This window comes from Octopus sinensis, linkage group LG21 (genome assembly GCF_006345805.1).
Source record: "Octopus sinensis linkage group LG21, ASM634580v1, whole genome shotgun sequence".
NCBI classification, from domain to species: Eukaryota; Metazoa; Mollusca; class Cephalopoda; order Octopoda; family Octopodidae; genus Octopus; species Octopus sinensis.
In genome coordinates, this window is record NC_043017.1 from 25082776 (window position 1) to 25099999 (window position 17224).

The window sequence follows — 17224 nt, forward strand, 5'->3', positions numbered from 1 at the left end:
TGTACATATATATGTATTATATGTATATATATATATATATATATATATGTGCATGTGTGTATATATAGCCTACATATATAGACTATACTCATTGTGTGCAATGAAGTGGAGGGGGAGAATATAAACAAGTTTTCCTGTTTATTGTGCTTATCCATGATATAAAACTTAGGTGGTCATTTTTCTATTATTTTTAACACATTCTGGTTCTTATGATTAAACGCTCCATTTTTTTCTTCCCTTCACACCACTGTTTTGTAATCACAAACCATTGTTTATTTTTACCTGGTATATTTAGAGTTTTGTTAAAAGCATGCTAAAAAATCCATTGAGTCGTACGAATGAAGTTTTCTTAGTCCCATTATTTTCCTTCTATGTGTTATTTTTTCCTTTGAGTATTGTTTGTTTGTGTTTAGAGTTAGCATTCCTATTGTTGGAACTTTGCTCTTTTTCTTGTTTTTTTTGCTACTTTAGATTTGTAAAAAAAAAAATGGAAAAGAAGGACGGTAACTAAGGACTTTATGGTAGTGTGTTAATTTGAGGTAGCATTGGATTATCTCCCATCCAAAATGTATTCTATATGTGTGAAATATAAACAAGACCAATATTCCTAGTAGAGTTGTAAAGAACAGTGTGGGTAACTTAGTTTACACATCAGCTGTGTATCTATCTAAGTCATCCCTTTTATGAAATGCATTGAGGCCAGAACTGTCTCAATATGTAGGGCTGTTAAGAATAAATATCTGAACTCGAGCAATTCGTTTGAACACATATGCTATAGCCTGTCTAGCTAATTTTCAGTAGTTTTCTATAAAACATTGAGATTTTCTTTTTCTCGGTTGATTGGATCAAAACTGGGAGTAAAATTCCAATTAATCCTTATTTTTTAAAAAAGGAATTTTGGGTTCTCAAATTTAATATTAAATGAATATTTACCCCTTTAGCATTCAGATTATTCTGTAAGATGTAATGCTTTCTTATTCACATTATTTTGAATTAGTCGTGCATTATCTCATGGCTTTGAGATTTCAATGATGTAATTGCTTATTTTTAGAATATTGTAGGGTAGGTGTGAGAGGACAGATGTGGTTAGCTTGAACATACATGGTTTAAATGGGAAAGGGTAAAACATTCCCCGGAGCTGTTGGTAAATATGACAAATACGTAATAATAGGACATATCGTCAATATTAAGAACCCTTCATTGGCTTTCGTTTGAGCTTTATATTTGTGGCATGAAGTGGCTCCTGCTTGCTTTACTATCAAGCTGCATGTTGTAAAACCTGTTTTCAATTTATTATTCTGCTCACATGTTGAGTCATTGCCTTTTAGTATTCTAAGAAGAGTACAAGAGGACGAAAAGCAAAGTTGACTGGGCATGGACCCTCCTTGCAGTGATTAAATTTTTTGTTGGTGATGCAACATGCTAATCATATGCAAATCAGTTCTTGCGACTTCTTTCTATTGGCTAGTGAAAGCAAAATGTGTGTCCTGCCTCATATGAAATGTAGACAATTCCAGAAAGTACCCCACTATCAAAAATGAGTTAACTCGGTTACCATGTCTCAAGTGCTCATGCTTAGAACCAAGTGTACTCAGGTCCTCTGCAGTCAGGGTTGAAGGGCATAACTAATATGGATTAAAATACCACTAGTTATCTCATTCAACAACCAGTTTTTGCCACCATCTCCCTACCTCACACACATTTGAAAGGCTTCTGCACAGTTTTTACTGACAACTTACACTCACAAGATTTTAGTTGGTCCATGGCCATCGTAGAAGAAACCTGCCCAATGTACCATGCACAGGGATTGTGGAAACAAACTTGTCAACCACATAGTCGTGCAGGACACTTGATTTTCTAGAGATGGCAGCTATATATCTCTCAAATCTTGCCTAGCATCTTAAAAAAAAATGAAGGATAGACTGAATAATGTAATCTAGAAAAAACAAAATGATCATGTCTGGAATATCGTTAGTCATTGGTCTACTCGTTCAGGGTTGATCCAGGGTCAAACAACTTCAACACCAACACATTGTAACAAAGCTATGAACTGCTCTTTGCTGTTCTGCTTTCTTTTAAAGTGTTCAAGTGTTAAACTTTGTTGTTTGACAATCACTTCCAAACGTTACAATTTCCTTGTAACTGCCAGACATGTATAGGCTACCAACATCAGAAGTAGTATTTACCTCCCAGATAATTTCACTGGTCTTGCCATTGGGGTGTGCATAGGGAGTTTGAATAGATCTAGTCGTATAATAAACCGAGTCAATAGAATACTAAGATTGTTCAGTGGTCATTCATCAAATGCCTTCATTTTTATACAAAAGTTTCTCCACGGATCACACAAGCTTGCTTTCATTTTATTTACACAGTTCACATTTAATACACACACACAGACACACACACACAGACACACACACACACACATGTATATACAATGGGGTGCTGAAAAGTTCCTGGCTTTAAGGGTATCACAAAAGGCCTGGTCAAAGGCTCAACGTTCTGAGTCCTTTTACAGGATTTGAAAAACTGAAGGACCACTGCAATAAGTGTGTGAACCTTAGAGGGGAATATGTTGAATATAATCATAAGTAACTGATCCTCCTGTATTTTCTTTAACTCCAACGAGGAACTTTTCAGCACCCCCTTGTATGTGTGTGTATATATATATATATATATATATATATATATATATGTATGTATATATATAAAACACTCAGACATCTCAAAATAAATAGACATCCTCTTTAAGATATCTATATTTCGAAACAAAATATTGTCATTTGTATATTAGCTACAGAGGCAGTATTAATACTGTGGGGTAATATTTATGCCCACTTAAACGTGGATGTTCTGTTGGAACAAACAATACTGTGGTTGATACCATGAGAGGAACTCCCATATTGGCTTCAGGTGCAAAATGCATGCTTGTTTACATTGCTAGCGGGGAGATAAATCCTCACTGTCTCCAGCACCAAAAGCCAATATGAGAGTTTGTTCTCACAGAGCAACCACGTCCAAGTGGAGAAAGCTATTGTCATTTGATGCATTTAATTATTTAATCAAGGATTCAACTTGTTTGGGCATCATATTAATGAGTCCTGTGCACACATAAAACTGTTAAGAGGAGTGTCTATTTACTTTTTAAATGCCTATGTGTCTGTGTATATATTTGTATATATTATTCCTTTTTTCTTTCTGCTTTTGTACCATTTTTTTTATTGCAGTTTCCAAAGTAATGCGATTTAGATTTGCTATTATTTGCAGCTACAATCCAAACTGATTATTTTCTTCATTTCTTTGCTCAGTCATATTCCTTAATGTAAGCCTCAAGCTGTTATATAATAAACAATATTTGTATTAGTTTTCAGCTTTGTTATGTAACTGGTTACATATCCTATTGGCAGTTTGGGCTTTTTTTTTTCTTTTCTCTGTGTGTTATCCATAAAAATCCTTTTCAGTAAAAAGATTTCATTCAAACTTGTCGTCACTAAGTGAATGTAACCTTTCAGTGTATATATGTGTATATATATTCTTAATTTCCCTGTTACTGTGTTCAATTATCTTTCCCCATTTCATTGCATTGCTTTTCTCATTCAATTTGCATGTTGTGTTGAATTCAGTTTTTGCTCTTGGTGTCTTTGTATGCCGCCTTTATATCGGTATATCGTTAGTAAACTTACCAGTTTACTTCAGGAAGGAGCTATATTTCCTAAATCACAATAACATAACAGGCTGTTACCCCAACTGGATATTTTTATAGATCTTGTGACATTGGAAGTCTCATTTGAGTCTGTGTTTTCCTGATTCCTGATAATTAAAAAAACATAAATAAAACTGTGTAGTATATATATATATATATATTATATTAAATTAGAGACAAAACCACTATTAGGCAAATCAAACAATGAAAGACTTAAGCCAATACATATGATTAATTTATATTATTTAAATATGTAACAATTATTAAAAAATATAATTAATATCCACTACGATCGTTTCCTGCCTGCTGTCTTTAAATTTTTGAGTCGCAGTCATTCATCAGGTGGTTTCAAAATTTTTCTTGGCGAGTTTTAAACAATATACTTCCCTGTAAGTTTGGATTTATATTCCCTCATATAATAATTATTATATATATATATATATATTATATATATATATATATCATCATCATCGTTTAACGTCCGCTTTCCATGCTAGCATGGGTTGGACAGTTCAACTGGGGTCTGGGAAGCTAGGAGGCTACACCAGGCCCAATCTGATCCGGCAGTGTTTCTACAGCTGGATGCCCTTCCTAACGCCATACACACACATCTCTCTGATTTAACCATTTGACCATTCATTTATTGATTCTTTAGCATTCAGATTATTCAAATGTAATGCTTATATATTCTAATTGTTTGTAATTAATCAGGCATCATCTTGTCATTTCAATATTTCAATGATGTGATTGATTATTTACAGAGTGACCTTGTAGAATAAGTGTGAGAGGTCAGATTTGGCCAGTTTGAACATAAATCAGGTAGGATATTTGAGCTGGATATAGCCAATTTAAATATTTAAAGGTTAAATTATTTTTCAATTATTTAATTCCTTACTGTCGTCTATCGGTCTTACATTTAGCTTATTCCATATTTTATTCCATATTTGGTACATTCAATCTTAGGGACAAAGAAAACGGAAAAAATGAGTCTCCTAGATTTTAGTCTTGAGTTCTGAGGCCCATAGGGCCTGTTACTCAGTTTCCATGGCGTATAAGTGACAACGTTTCTCCTGACTGGGACACCCGTCTGTTGCTGGGTTACTCATTTACCGTTGAGTGGACTGGAGCAATGTGAAATGAAGTGTTTTGCTCAAGAACACAATGTACTGCCTGGTTCAGGAATCAAAACCATGACCTTGTAATCATGAGTGCAGCACCCTAATGAATAGGTGATGCACCTTTGTAATTTTAGTCATACCCAAACCGTTTACTTAAGAAGACATTGTTTTCATAAGAAAGTAGGTACTTTTAATCTGATTAATCTCCTGAGAATTTGAAGAGTGAGTAGGAGATACTTAAGAACAAAACACTTCTTCTCGTATTCCTTATCTGAAAATCTTCATTGGTAGTGAACTTGACTTTCTTTTGTATTTGGTTCTGTATGTGAAATATTCAAATAAAGCCTAATTCTTGATGTGATTATATTAACACCATATCAAGAGTATCAAGGTAAAAACTGCCCTACTTTTCTTCCTGCTACTCCTCCTCACAACAAATATAAGGATATTTTCTTACCTCAACAAAGACAATAATAATCACAATGAAAATAGTAATAAAAAAAAAACCCTGATGTATTAGAATCCATTTATTTGCATAGGAAATGTGAAGGAACTCTCTCAGAGATAACAATGATTAACAGGTAACTTATTGGTGTAAGTAATATAGCAACTGCTAAAATTTTTTTTTTTTTTGTATTTGGTTTGCAAGATTCTTGCTATGAATTCTTGTGTTGCAACGAATCTTGGTATGTCTTGGGAAAGTCACTACATCAATAATAACAACACACGGTGTATGTTATTATTGGCATAACAAAGGCGGCAAGCTGGCTGAGTCATTAGCGTGCTGGGCAAAATGCTTAGCGGTATTTTGCCTGTCGCTACGTTCTGAGTTCAAATTCCGCCGAGGTCGTCCTTGCCTTTCATCCTTTTGGGGTCAATAAATTAAGTACCAATGAAACACTGGGGTCAGTGTAATTGACTAGTCTCCTCCAGTAGAAAGGATTATTATTGGCATAATGACCCTCCCAAGACAAAAGATGTTAAAGTTCTATTTATACCAAACACAGCATAAAGATAAAATTAGTTTAATATTAACTCTTTAGAATTCAGATTCCTCCATAAATCCATATTGATTTTGATTAATCACTCGTTATCGTGTAGTTCCAAGATTTGTTTGTTTTTAGAATGACATTGTAGGGTAGTTGTGAGAGGTCAGATCTCGCCTAAAATAAAACAGATAGTATACACAGGCTGGTTATGGCTAGTTTAAATGCTAAACAATGAATGTATATTTAAATGTCCAAAACCTTTTAGCTCTGACCACATCCACTCCTGTCATAGAGAAGTATGTCTTTTGTTAAAACATTCATGTCAAAAGCAAGACTTCCTATCATGATTTATTTGAGATCCTTTTGTTATGCTATGTCCTAAACAAGTTATTTTTACTAAATCCATTTAAATTATTGATTATTTTCAAAATTAATTGCAACTCATAAGTTATGTTTCATTATAAATATCGTAAGAAGAGTATTTAAATATGTGTATATATATATATATATATAATATATATATATATATATAATAAAATATATATAGTGTTACTCTAGAATTAATTTTGAAGATACACCTTAAGTTATCAGCAAAATAGTACAAAACAATAGAAAAAAAAATCTTTTTTGATTCATTAATCTTCATCTACTTCCATTTAACATCACTTTATATATATATGTATATATATATATATATATATATCATCATCATCATACATCCGCTTTCCATGCTAGGATGAGTATATATAATATATATATATATATAATATATATATATATGCTTATTTTTGAAAACTAGACAATTGGTTTATTTTGAAGAATTTACTTCGAATACTTTGGTTTTCAGTTCTGTCCATCCCACTTTTCAGTGCTTTTTAACTCTTGCAAATGAACTGGATGAAACTTATATCCTTTAGAACAGAGGACATGAAGTACTTCGGAACAAAATACTCTTTTTTGATCTAAAATTTATAATTTTCTCACCCATAATTTTAGGGGCTATTTCTTGCATTCCTTATGTCGATATCTTCATTGGTAGTGTGGCGAGCTTAATTTTTATTTATTTTGTCTTTGTTTCTGTACATGGAATATTCAAATAAGACCCTAATCCTTGATTCATTCATATTAACACCATATCAAGTGTATCTAGGTAGAAACTTCCCTGTTCTTCTATCTGATCCTTCACACAACAAATATTAAAATATTTTCTTATCTCACTTCTTATCCTTTGTTTAACAATTTCCTTAATTAGTTAATTACCTGATAAATGCAATGACTGTATAGATTAAGGATTGCAATCTCACAATCGGATTGTTCCCCATTCACACACACACGCCTCCCTCTCTCTCTCTCTCTCTCTTCTCTTTATATATATATATATAACACATATATATACATATATATATATACATATATATATATATATATATATATATATATATATAATTGTTAAACATTAAGGCAAGGCAAACAGCACAAGTCATATACAATATTATTATAGGAAGAAATTATAATAAATTATGATAATATTGTATATGATTTGAGATGTTTGCATTGCCTTAATGTTCGATGTCCTGTTTAACAATTATATATCTGCTGCATCGGAAATCCCAAATGGCTCCATAACTACCATCTCGGCTATAACCTTGTAGCCCCAGTAATCCGTTACAACACTTACCTAGCATACCTAATCGTTTAGATCACCTATGAACTAAGCTTAGTTCATATATACATATATTCACACACACACACATAAATATTTGTGTGTGTGTGTGTGAATATATGTATATATATATATACATACATATACATACAACATACATGCATACACACTTGTTTGATATGTGTTGCCAAGAGTTATGTGCCAGTTTTATTTCTCAGAACAAGGCAGTGTATTATATTGTTGATAAATGATAGAATTACTTACGTCACTGACAACATTGACCAATAATAATAACTAGCAAGGGTCACTTAAGACAAGGAACAATAAATAGAAGCAGATTTAATTTTAAAAGAACAATACAGCAGTGATGTCATTGCTGTGCAAAATTATAGCAGCATTGCTTATAAACTAATCAGAGCTATTTAAGGACAGCAAGCAACTGCAGCACTACCTTTCGATTAGTACAACACAGCATGACACAGTGAACTTAGTCTCTCTTTGTCTTTGGTTATGTGTTTGAAATTTCCAAATTAAACCTAATTCTGGGTTTGGTCATATTAACAATAGTCAAATTACATAGAATTAAAAACATCCTTGTTCTACTTGCACCTTCACACAACAAATATCAAACCATTTTCTTACCTTACTTCTTATCCTTCAATTAGCAAATATTCCTTTAATTAGCAACTGTTCTTTTAATAAGTTAATAATCTTGTAAATGCAATCTCTGAAAAGATTCAGGATTGCCATCTCTTGATCTGATTTCTTCCCTTACACACATGTATGTATACGCACACCTATTTTAACGTGTGTTGCCGAAAGCTATGTGCCAGTCTCTTTCCACAATCTTGAATTGAGTAAATTGATTGAAAATTAGTGCCTTTGCTTTTGAACTACCCCCCAATTTCATTACAGGGGACACTACAAATCTTCTTTCTGGTAAGAAGCTGTCTAGTTTCCCATGACTTGATCTGGGTAACAAGGTGAGTGCTTCCCATTTTGTCTCCTGCTTCCTGCCATATTATACACATAGAACAACCAGGGCAGAACTTTTTTCCAAGTGACAAACTTATACATAAATTTCTGCTTTATTTCTTCACGTTGACCACTGCTATTGTTGTTGTTCTTTCCATAATAACAATAATTTTGATTATTATTGTTGTTGTTGTTATTTTTTATGAATGTTTTCTGATTGATCTATGCACAGATAGAGCTTATATCTAGTCGCATGTACTATTTTATACCAACACCTTTATTCACATGCACACACTCACCTCCATACATACATACATACATACATACATACACACACACACACACACACACATACATACATACATACATACATACATACATACATACATACATACCATTGCAATCTCAAGGAATCATTTCACTAGAGGAAAGTCCTACTGGCTCAGTTCCTTACCCAAATAACTTATATATATTGGAATCACATAGACAAAAGTTGATATTTTGAAAGTATTTAATATGCACATTTCAAGTATTTATGTAAGATAACCATTATGTAATACTATCTTCATCAGTCAAACACAGTTTTCATAACACAAAGCTTATTCATCAGAGAGAAGAAAACTGATTAAATCAAAACCAACACACACACAGTTGATATTATATCAATAACCACAGATCAAATACTACAGGGATCACAGTAGTATTTGAATTCAAGACACAGCAGATGGAACCAAATACTGTAAGATGGCTGGTCTGACACCCTATCTTTTTTGCCACTTTACAATTTTCTCCTTAATAATAATAATAATAATAATAATGATAATAATAGTCACGATTTCAAAATTTTGTGCAAGGCCAGCAGTTTTGAGGAGAGTGGTGAACCTAAAAAGGATCACAGGCAAAGTCTATCTCGGTAGCATTTGAACTCAAAATCTAAAGAGCTGGAGGAAATGCCTCAACAGCAACAACAATAATAATAATCCTTTCTATGAAAGGCACAAGGTCTGAAATTTTGTGAGAGGGGACTAGTTGATTACATCAACTCCAGTGTTTCACTGGTACTTAATTTGTCAACCCCAAAAGGATGAAAGGCAAAGTCAGCTTCGGCAGAATTTGAACTCAGAACATAGCGACGAGCGAAATACTACCTAGTATTTCGTCCAGCATGCTAACAATTCTGCCAGCTCACTGCCTTCATCATCATCATAATAATAATAATAATATAATAATAATAATAATAATAATAATAATATAATAATAATAATAATAATAATAATAAAAAAAAAAATATAAAAAATCATAAGTAATAACAATAAAAAATAATTATATTTATTTTTCATGCTGGGGCACCTCTCTAGGAGACAAATAAAAGAATATAAAAAAAAACAATAAATAATAACAATAAAACTTTTTTTTTTCGAAGTTATTTCATTTAAGTTTAGCAGCAATTTAGAATACCATAGCAGCAGTTAAATTTTATCCACCATTCTATTGTTTAGATGTTGCACTTATTATTATTTTTTTTTTTTCTAGTCAGTATACCTCAACACATAACTCTTAATACTTAACACATTTCCTTCATTCTATTTTCGCCACACACCTGTGTGACTTAAAACAGCAGAAAGAAGTTTAAATTCTTATAAATGTTACTTCATTTATGATCTTTTTATGCATAAATGTCCCTTCATTTTTTGTGTACTTTGATAATAAGTATGTTTAGCTATTTGAAACAATTTCAGGAATACAAAAAAATAAATGAAAAATAAGCAAGTCATTTAGTGATACATGTACAATGGATGCAGCCTGTTAATTAATTAATGTCATTACCCGTTTGTTACCGTATTTTCTTTCAATTATTTTAAATATAACAAAGAATTTAGTAAAATAACTTGGTTGTCATTAAGCTGGTGTTAGGAACATAAATTATGACTAAGGTTTGGTGGAAGATTTTAATGCAAAATTTTTGGAAACAAGACATTTGTACTACAAAACCAGAGCCGGTTTCAGCTGGGTTGGTATCGAAAGGGTTAAGCTATTGCTCTCTTTAACAGGCACGACTGTATAGTTAAGAAGCTTGCATCCCAACCACATGGTTTCAGGTTCAGTCTCAATGTGCAGCACCTTGGCAGGTGTACTTTACTATAGTTCTGGGCTGACCAAAATCGTTTAAGTGGATTTGGATCATGGAAACTGAAAGAAGTCCATTGTGTGTTTTTGTGTGTGTGTGTGTGTGTGTGTATCATCGTCATCATCATTTAGTGTCTGCTTTCCATGCTGGCATGGGTTAGGCAGTCTGATTGGAACTGGTAAGCCTGAGAGTTGCATCACGTTCCAGTCTTATTTGGCATGGTTTCTATGGCCGGATGCCTTTCCTAATGCTGACCACTCCAAGAGTGTAACGGGTGCTTCTCTATGCCACCAGTACAGGTGCCAGTTACGGGACACCAACATCAGCGTCAACTAGTATTTCACCTGGCTTGATGAGTCTTCTCAAGCACGACATATCATCAAAGGTCTCTCTCACTTGTCATTGCCTCCATGAGGCCCAACGTTTAAAGATCATGATTCACCACCTCATCCTATGTCTTCCTGGGTCTACCTCTTCTACAGAGACTGGCACTTCTTTACACAGCTGTCCTTGTTCATACATATCACATGACCATAAACACACACATAGAAGTGGTTGCCCTATTGCATTCACAATCACTAGATTGTGGGTTCAGTTCTTAAACTGGGTGTCACATTGTCTTCTTGAGCAAAACACTTCATTTCACATTGCTCCAGTACCCCTTTTGATCAGGAAGGAATGTTGGCCTGCTCACTTTTCCAGCAGTGTGGCATCATCCAAATGCTAAAGCAACACAAAGTGCATTGTGACCAGTGATGTGTAACAAAACTTGATAGTCTAGTCAGTCACATAGTGTGTGCCTGTATACCTTGACATTGCATGATACGTGTAAATGTGTGACATTCATTTTCAGTCATTCCATGAGAAACATGTCTGGCCATGGGGAAATATCATCTTGCTTGGAAACAAGCAAGGGTTGGTGACAGGAAGGGCATCCAGCCATAGAAATTCTCTCTGACCCATGCAATCATGTTTGTAGTTCTGTATTTATTTCAGTATCCTGCAGTTTACTTGAACACTGGATTGTATGAGCCATTGAGGGAACTTCTATGCAGTTGCTTGACCTGCTGGAAGTAATAGCAAAAATTTCTCTTCTCTTAAATCAAACACTGCTACCATCTTATGGGATGCATTGTATAATGTAATCCTCGATGTACTGGATGGAATAGTCATGGCTAGAATGCCCTTGATCATACATGTTCTCAATCAAAGTTCACCTTAGGCTAAACGCTATATGAATGTTTTGTCCCAAGCATTTCCAAATTGTTCACCATACTATCAATTTATTATTACAGATAGAAATTGAACTAATTTCCTCTATATTTACACATGGTTCTCTTGGTATTTAGTGCTTTCTCTTTATAAGTGAGATTATGTCTGGTGTTTAGAGATTTGGGGTTTCTTCAGCAACCACCAATCACAGCAAATATTAGAGACTATCATCTTCCTGTGTTGTAAATATTTTGTTTTCGCAGCATATCTTTCAACTTTCTACAAACACGCCCCCACATATTTTCATTTTCTCTTTCTTTATCTCTGTCTATTCCTCTTTACACTTCCCCTCTCTCTTCTGCTCATTTCTTCTCTCTCTTCTACTCCCCTCACTGTTTCTATGTCTCTCTTTCTATTTCTCTCTCTTTCTCTCTCTACCCCTCTCACCCTTTCACTTTGTTTACTGCCACTTTCACTTCATCTCTCTGCTCTTCTCTCTGTCATCTTTCTTTTTCTCTCTCTCTCTCTCTCTCTCTCTCTCTGCTTCTCTCCCTCTCTCATATTCTTTCTTACTTTCTCTCTACCATACATAATAATCCTTTTCTTTCTCATTTGATAAAAGAAATTTCAATATTTGGTTTTATCACAATGGTGTCTTGTATTATGAGAAACACGTTACCTAACATCTTGTGTTGTGACTAATATGATAGAGATAGCAAACCCTACCATGTGAGGAATACATTACAACATCTTGTAATGTGATAATTATAACATCAATATGATAATTACAACATCTAGTTTTCTTCACAAAAGACATTTCGTCTCCCTGATAATTATGTATTGTGTTCTGATAATCACATTATAAGCTCTTTTGATAATTACATCTTGGAGTATGACATTTATAATACATCTGGTGTTATGTTAATTACAAAATTTTGTTATGATAATTACATTCTGATCTTGTGGTATGATAAATACATTACAAGACCTTGTGGTGTGATAATTGTATTATAAGATCTTGTGATGTGGTAATTGTAGTGTGATAATTGTATTACATCTACTTCTATCATAATTACAATATCTTGTGGTGTGATATTTGCAATACATCTGATATGTTAATTGCATTCCACGATAATTGCATTACAAGGTCTTGTGATAATTACAAGGTCTTGTGATGTGATAATTGTATTACAAGATCTTGTTGTGTGGTAATCATATGATTACAACATCTATTTCTGTGATAATTACAATTTCTTGTGGTGTGATATTTATACCATGTCTTCTGTGATAATTACATCTTATGGTATGATAATTATATTTCAACAACTAGTAATTTTGATAATTACATTAAAAGATCTTTTGTTGGGATAATTACATTATAGGATCTCGTGATAATTACATTACAGCACCTTACTATGTGATACTTTTGTTACAGCATTTTATAACAATTACATTTTCTGTTGTGGTATTTACATTACTAGGTCTTCTCTTGCGGTAATTACATTATGAATTTTTATGGCCATGATAATCACATTATGTCTTATATTGAGATAATTACTAGATTTTCTCGTATGATAATTACATTACGACATTGTATCTTGTGATAATTATATTTTATTTTAATTGCTTACAGTATCTTTCTCTCATTTGAATTCTTTTAAATAAAGTCGTAAGAGCTATTTTTTCTTACTTTTTTTCTATATTTTTTAATTATTTGAACCATCTACTGTTGTTGCTGTTGTTGTTATTTTGCATAATTTCAACTAATTCAATTTAAATCTTGTTCAAGTTACCTTGGTTTCATTTATTTTTGTGTCAAAATTTTTATTTAGCTTTTAAAGAAATGATGCCTTCATGAATGAATGAAACAACCATTTTATTTCCAGACTGGATTTGTGACAAGATAAGGACAAAACAAATAAATAAAAATCCAAAATCCAAGGACAAAATTAATCCTTCCATGGCCACACTACTGATAAAACATTTTAGAGCGTGATTGTTACTGAAGTCATTGCCAGTGCCGCTGGACTGGCTCCTGTGCAGGTGGCACTTAAAAACACCATTTGAGCGTGGCCACTGCCAGTACCGCCTGACTGGCTGGCCCTTGTGCTGGTGGCACATAAAAGCACCCACTACACTCACGGAGTGGTTGGCACTAGGAAAGGCATCCAGCTGTAGAAATCCTGCCAGATCAAGATTGGAGCCTGGTGCAGCCATCTGGTTTGCTGGTCCTCAGTCAAACCGTCCAACCCATACCGGCATGGAAAGCGGATGTTAAACGATGATGATGATGTATTTCAAAGGATTTTGGAAATAATCAGTGAATTTGTTGTGATTTTGTATAAAAATAACTTAATAAAGTTACTGAATCAGATCAAGGAGAGATCCTCTACTCAGTCAATCATCTTGCTTGAAATAGTAACCAAATCTTCCTAAAAATCACAAATCCCTTTATGGGGGGGGGGGATTATTATTAACTTGCCTTGAAACAGATTAGGGTTGGTGATAAGAAGGGTATCTAGCCATAGAAAATCTGCCTCAATAAACTCTGTCTGACACATGCAAGCACAGAAAAGTGGATGCTAAATGATGATGAACTTTCTCATTATTAATCTGGTATTTGAAACAAGTTAGCATGAAATTTTGATGAGAGGTTTTAATTTATATCGCTTTGAAAACAGTTTGTACCATAGAACCAAGGTCAGTCTTGGGTAGGTTGGGTATCATAAGGGTTAAATGTTTTTTTTTAAATTTCCATGGCACACCTAGATGCCCCCTGTGGTGCACTGTTTGTGAACCCTTGGTCTTGATTCTGAGTTAAAATCCTACTGATGTTAGTTATGAATTTTTTCATATTTTGAAGATTTTTTTTTTTGCTCCTTTTGTTAATGTTTCTAGTTGTTGCCCAGTTGCATGACACAATTCTAAAGTCCCTGTAACCCTTTCGTTACCAACCTGGCTGAAACCGGCTCTGGCTCTGAGTACAAATGTCTTGTTTTCAAAAGTTTTGAATTAAAATCTTCCACCAAACCTTAGTCACAATTTATGTTTCTAACATCAGCTTAATGATAACTAAATTATTTTACTAAATTCTTTGTTATATTTAAAGTAATTGAAAGAAACACAGAGCATCTCAAAAATAAATACAGTAACAAAAGGGTTAATATTTTAGTATTGTTTATCATCTAAATGCTAAAGGGACTTACGATGCACCCTTTTAATTTTTGGGGGGTTTTTTTGCCTTCTTTTTTTTCATGTGCTTTTTAAGTCTAATTTCTTTTATTCTTATTTTCAGTTGACAAAGCTGACCCGATAAACACAGGATGTCACCAGCCACGAACTTTGCCAGACGTTGTTTATACCGAAAGTGGTTCTCCTCCGATGGAAAAGCATGCCCAACATCATCCCATCTGCAGCAAATCTTGGCCAGAAGTGGAGGCCCGCAGGCTAATCCTGCACGACAATGCTGACAACAGTTGTGACACTGTAAACCAGAACATTTAAAGGATGGCCATTTTTGAAGTCTTCATTGGCATCAGTTTCTCTCTCTCTCTTTCCTCTCTTTTCCTTCCTCTTTCACATCACTCCAGCCCCACCCCTTCAAAACCTTTTTTTTTTTGCCCCCAAATTTTGTGTACGTTATTTTTGTACAGTCATTTTTGTTGTCTTTATTTAAATAGACATTTTAACCTCTCTTTTTTTTTTTTTTGGTCTCTGTATGTGCGAGTGAAAAGTAAACTCTGGATACAAGCGAATTTGTTTATTTGTTGTATCGAAGGTTACAACAATAACAACAATAGCAACATCACGCACATAAACCAATGAAAATTTGCATGTGTGTGTCGACAAAAAAAAAAAAATTATATATATATATATATATATGACATAACATTGATATTACATGCATTGATAACATGCATTATTTGTAATTTTTAACTTTTTTTTCTGTGAGTATATGCACGGCTGTGTGCTTGTGCGTGCGTGCGTGTGTGTGTGTGCATGCATGTATGTGTTTTCCTTGGGATTTGTCTGATAGACGTGCATGGGGTGGGTGGGGTGCTTACTTTGTCCAGCGCGGTGAGCATGCGTACTTTTGTTGCAAGAAACTTTAAAAAAGCAAAAAGACAGAAACCAAACCAAAAATACATATATATAATATATATATATATATGACATAACATTGATATTACATGCATTGATAACATGCATTATTTGTAATTTTTAACTTTTTTTTCTGTGAGTATATGCACGGCTGTGTGCTTGTGCGTGCGTGCGTGTGTGGTGTGCATGCATGTATGTGTTTTCCTTGGGATTTGTCTGATAGACGTGCATGGGGTGGGTGGGGTGCTTACTTTGTCCAGCGCGGTGAGCATGCGTACTTTTGTTGCAAGAAACTTTAAAAAAGCAAAAAGACAGAAACCAAACCAAAAATACATATATATAATATATACATATATATATGTATATATATGTATATATATATATATATGTAATGTAATGATTTACTTAATTTATCCATCATTAATCATTGCTTAAAGTTTAGTATTATATTGGCAAACTCTAAATCAGCCTTCATTCCATTAGTCTAACACCTGTATGACGTCAGATTGTGGTTGCACTCCCCAATAATATATACGCAAAGATATAGATATGTGTGTGTGTGTGTGTAGGTACGTATATATGTATGTATATATAGATGTATGTTACGCACACAAAAGCAACGTGCAATTAAAAGAATGTTATTTGTTAAAAATAAAAAAAGGTAACTGTAATAATGAATTTTCCTTGGCGGTCTGTTGTGTTCTATGTACATAAAATAATAATAATAATTATTATTATTATTACTACTACTACTACTGTGAGAATAAATTTCAAGACTCTGAGAAAATGTATACATGTATGTGCGTGAATATATGCACATATATACACACACACATATACATACATATATATTCATATGGTTATATACATATATATATAGGAAGGATCCATATACACGCATATGAATTTATCTGTATATGTACACACACATATCAATATGCACATATGTATGTGTGTGTATGTTTGCATATGTGTACATGTATATCTATATGTATATATAGGTGTGTATCTGTATATAGAATTTATGCGTATATTCCTATATATATATATATCTGTGTGTGTATATATGTGTGTGTGTGTGTGTGGTGTGTGTGTGTGTGTAACTATGTGTATGCATATTAAATATACATGTATGTAGATGCATCTCCATTATCACTAATCACTGTTTATACTCATAGCACTAACGATTTGCTGCAGCAGAAATATTTCCCAAGAATATCTGGAATATGGTATGACAAGCTTGGTAAAAGACTCTTCACCAGGAGAAACAACTACAAGAAACCCACATTTAATATCATTGTGTTTTGTTTTTTTGTTGGAAATTTTTATTTGTGT

General features: G+C 33.4%; 1 protein-coding gene across 13 annotated transcripts in view; it reads left to right on the forward strand.

Annotated features, from left to right (window-relative positions):
* Positions 1–16192, forward strand: part of LOC115222836 (palmitoyltransferase ZDHHC9) — a 207983-nt gene extending 191791 nt beyond the window's left edge. For 9 of the 13 annotated variants that reach the window (XM_029793167.2, XM_029793168.2, XM_036511925.1 and 6 more), the window contains one exon: positions 15084–16192. In XM_029793167.2, the coding sequence (XP_029649027.1) occupies positions 15084–15292 (209 nt within the window). In that variant the 3' untranslated portion in view covers positions 15293–16192. Of the gene's footprint in view, positions 1–8388; positions 8457–15083 lie in introns of all 13 variants that reach the window. The other 4 variants (XM_036511931.1, XM_036511932.1, XM_036511933.1 and 1 more) reach the window with 1 other exon arrangement.
* Positions 16193–17224: the final 1032 nt, after the last annotated feature.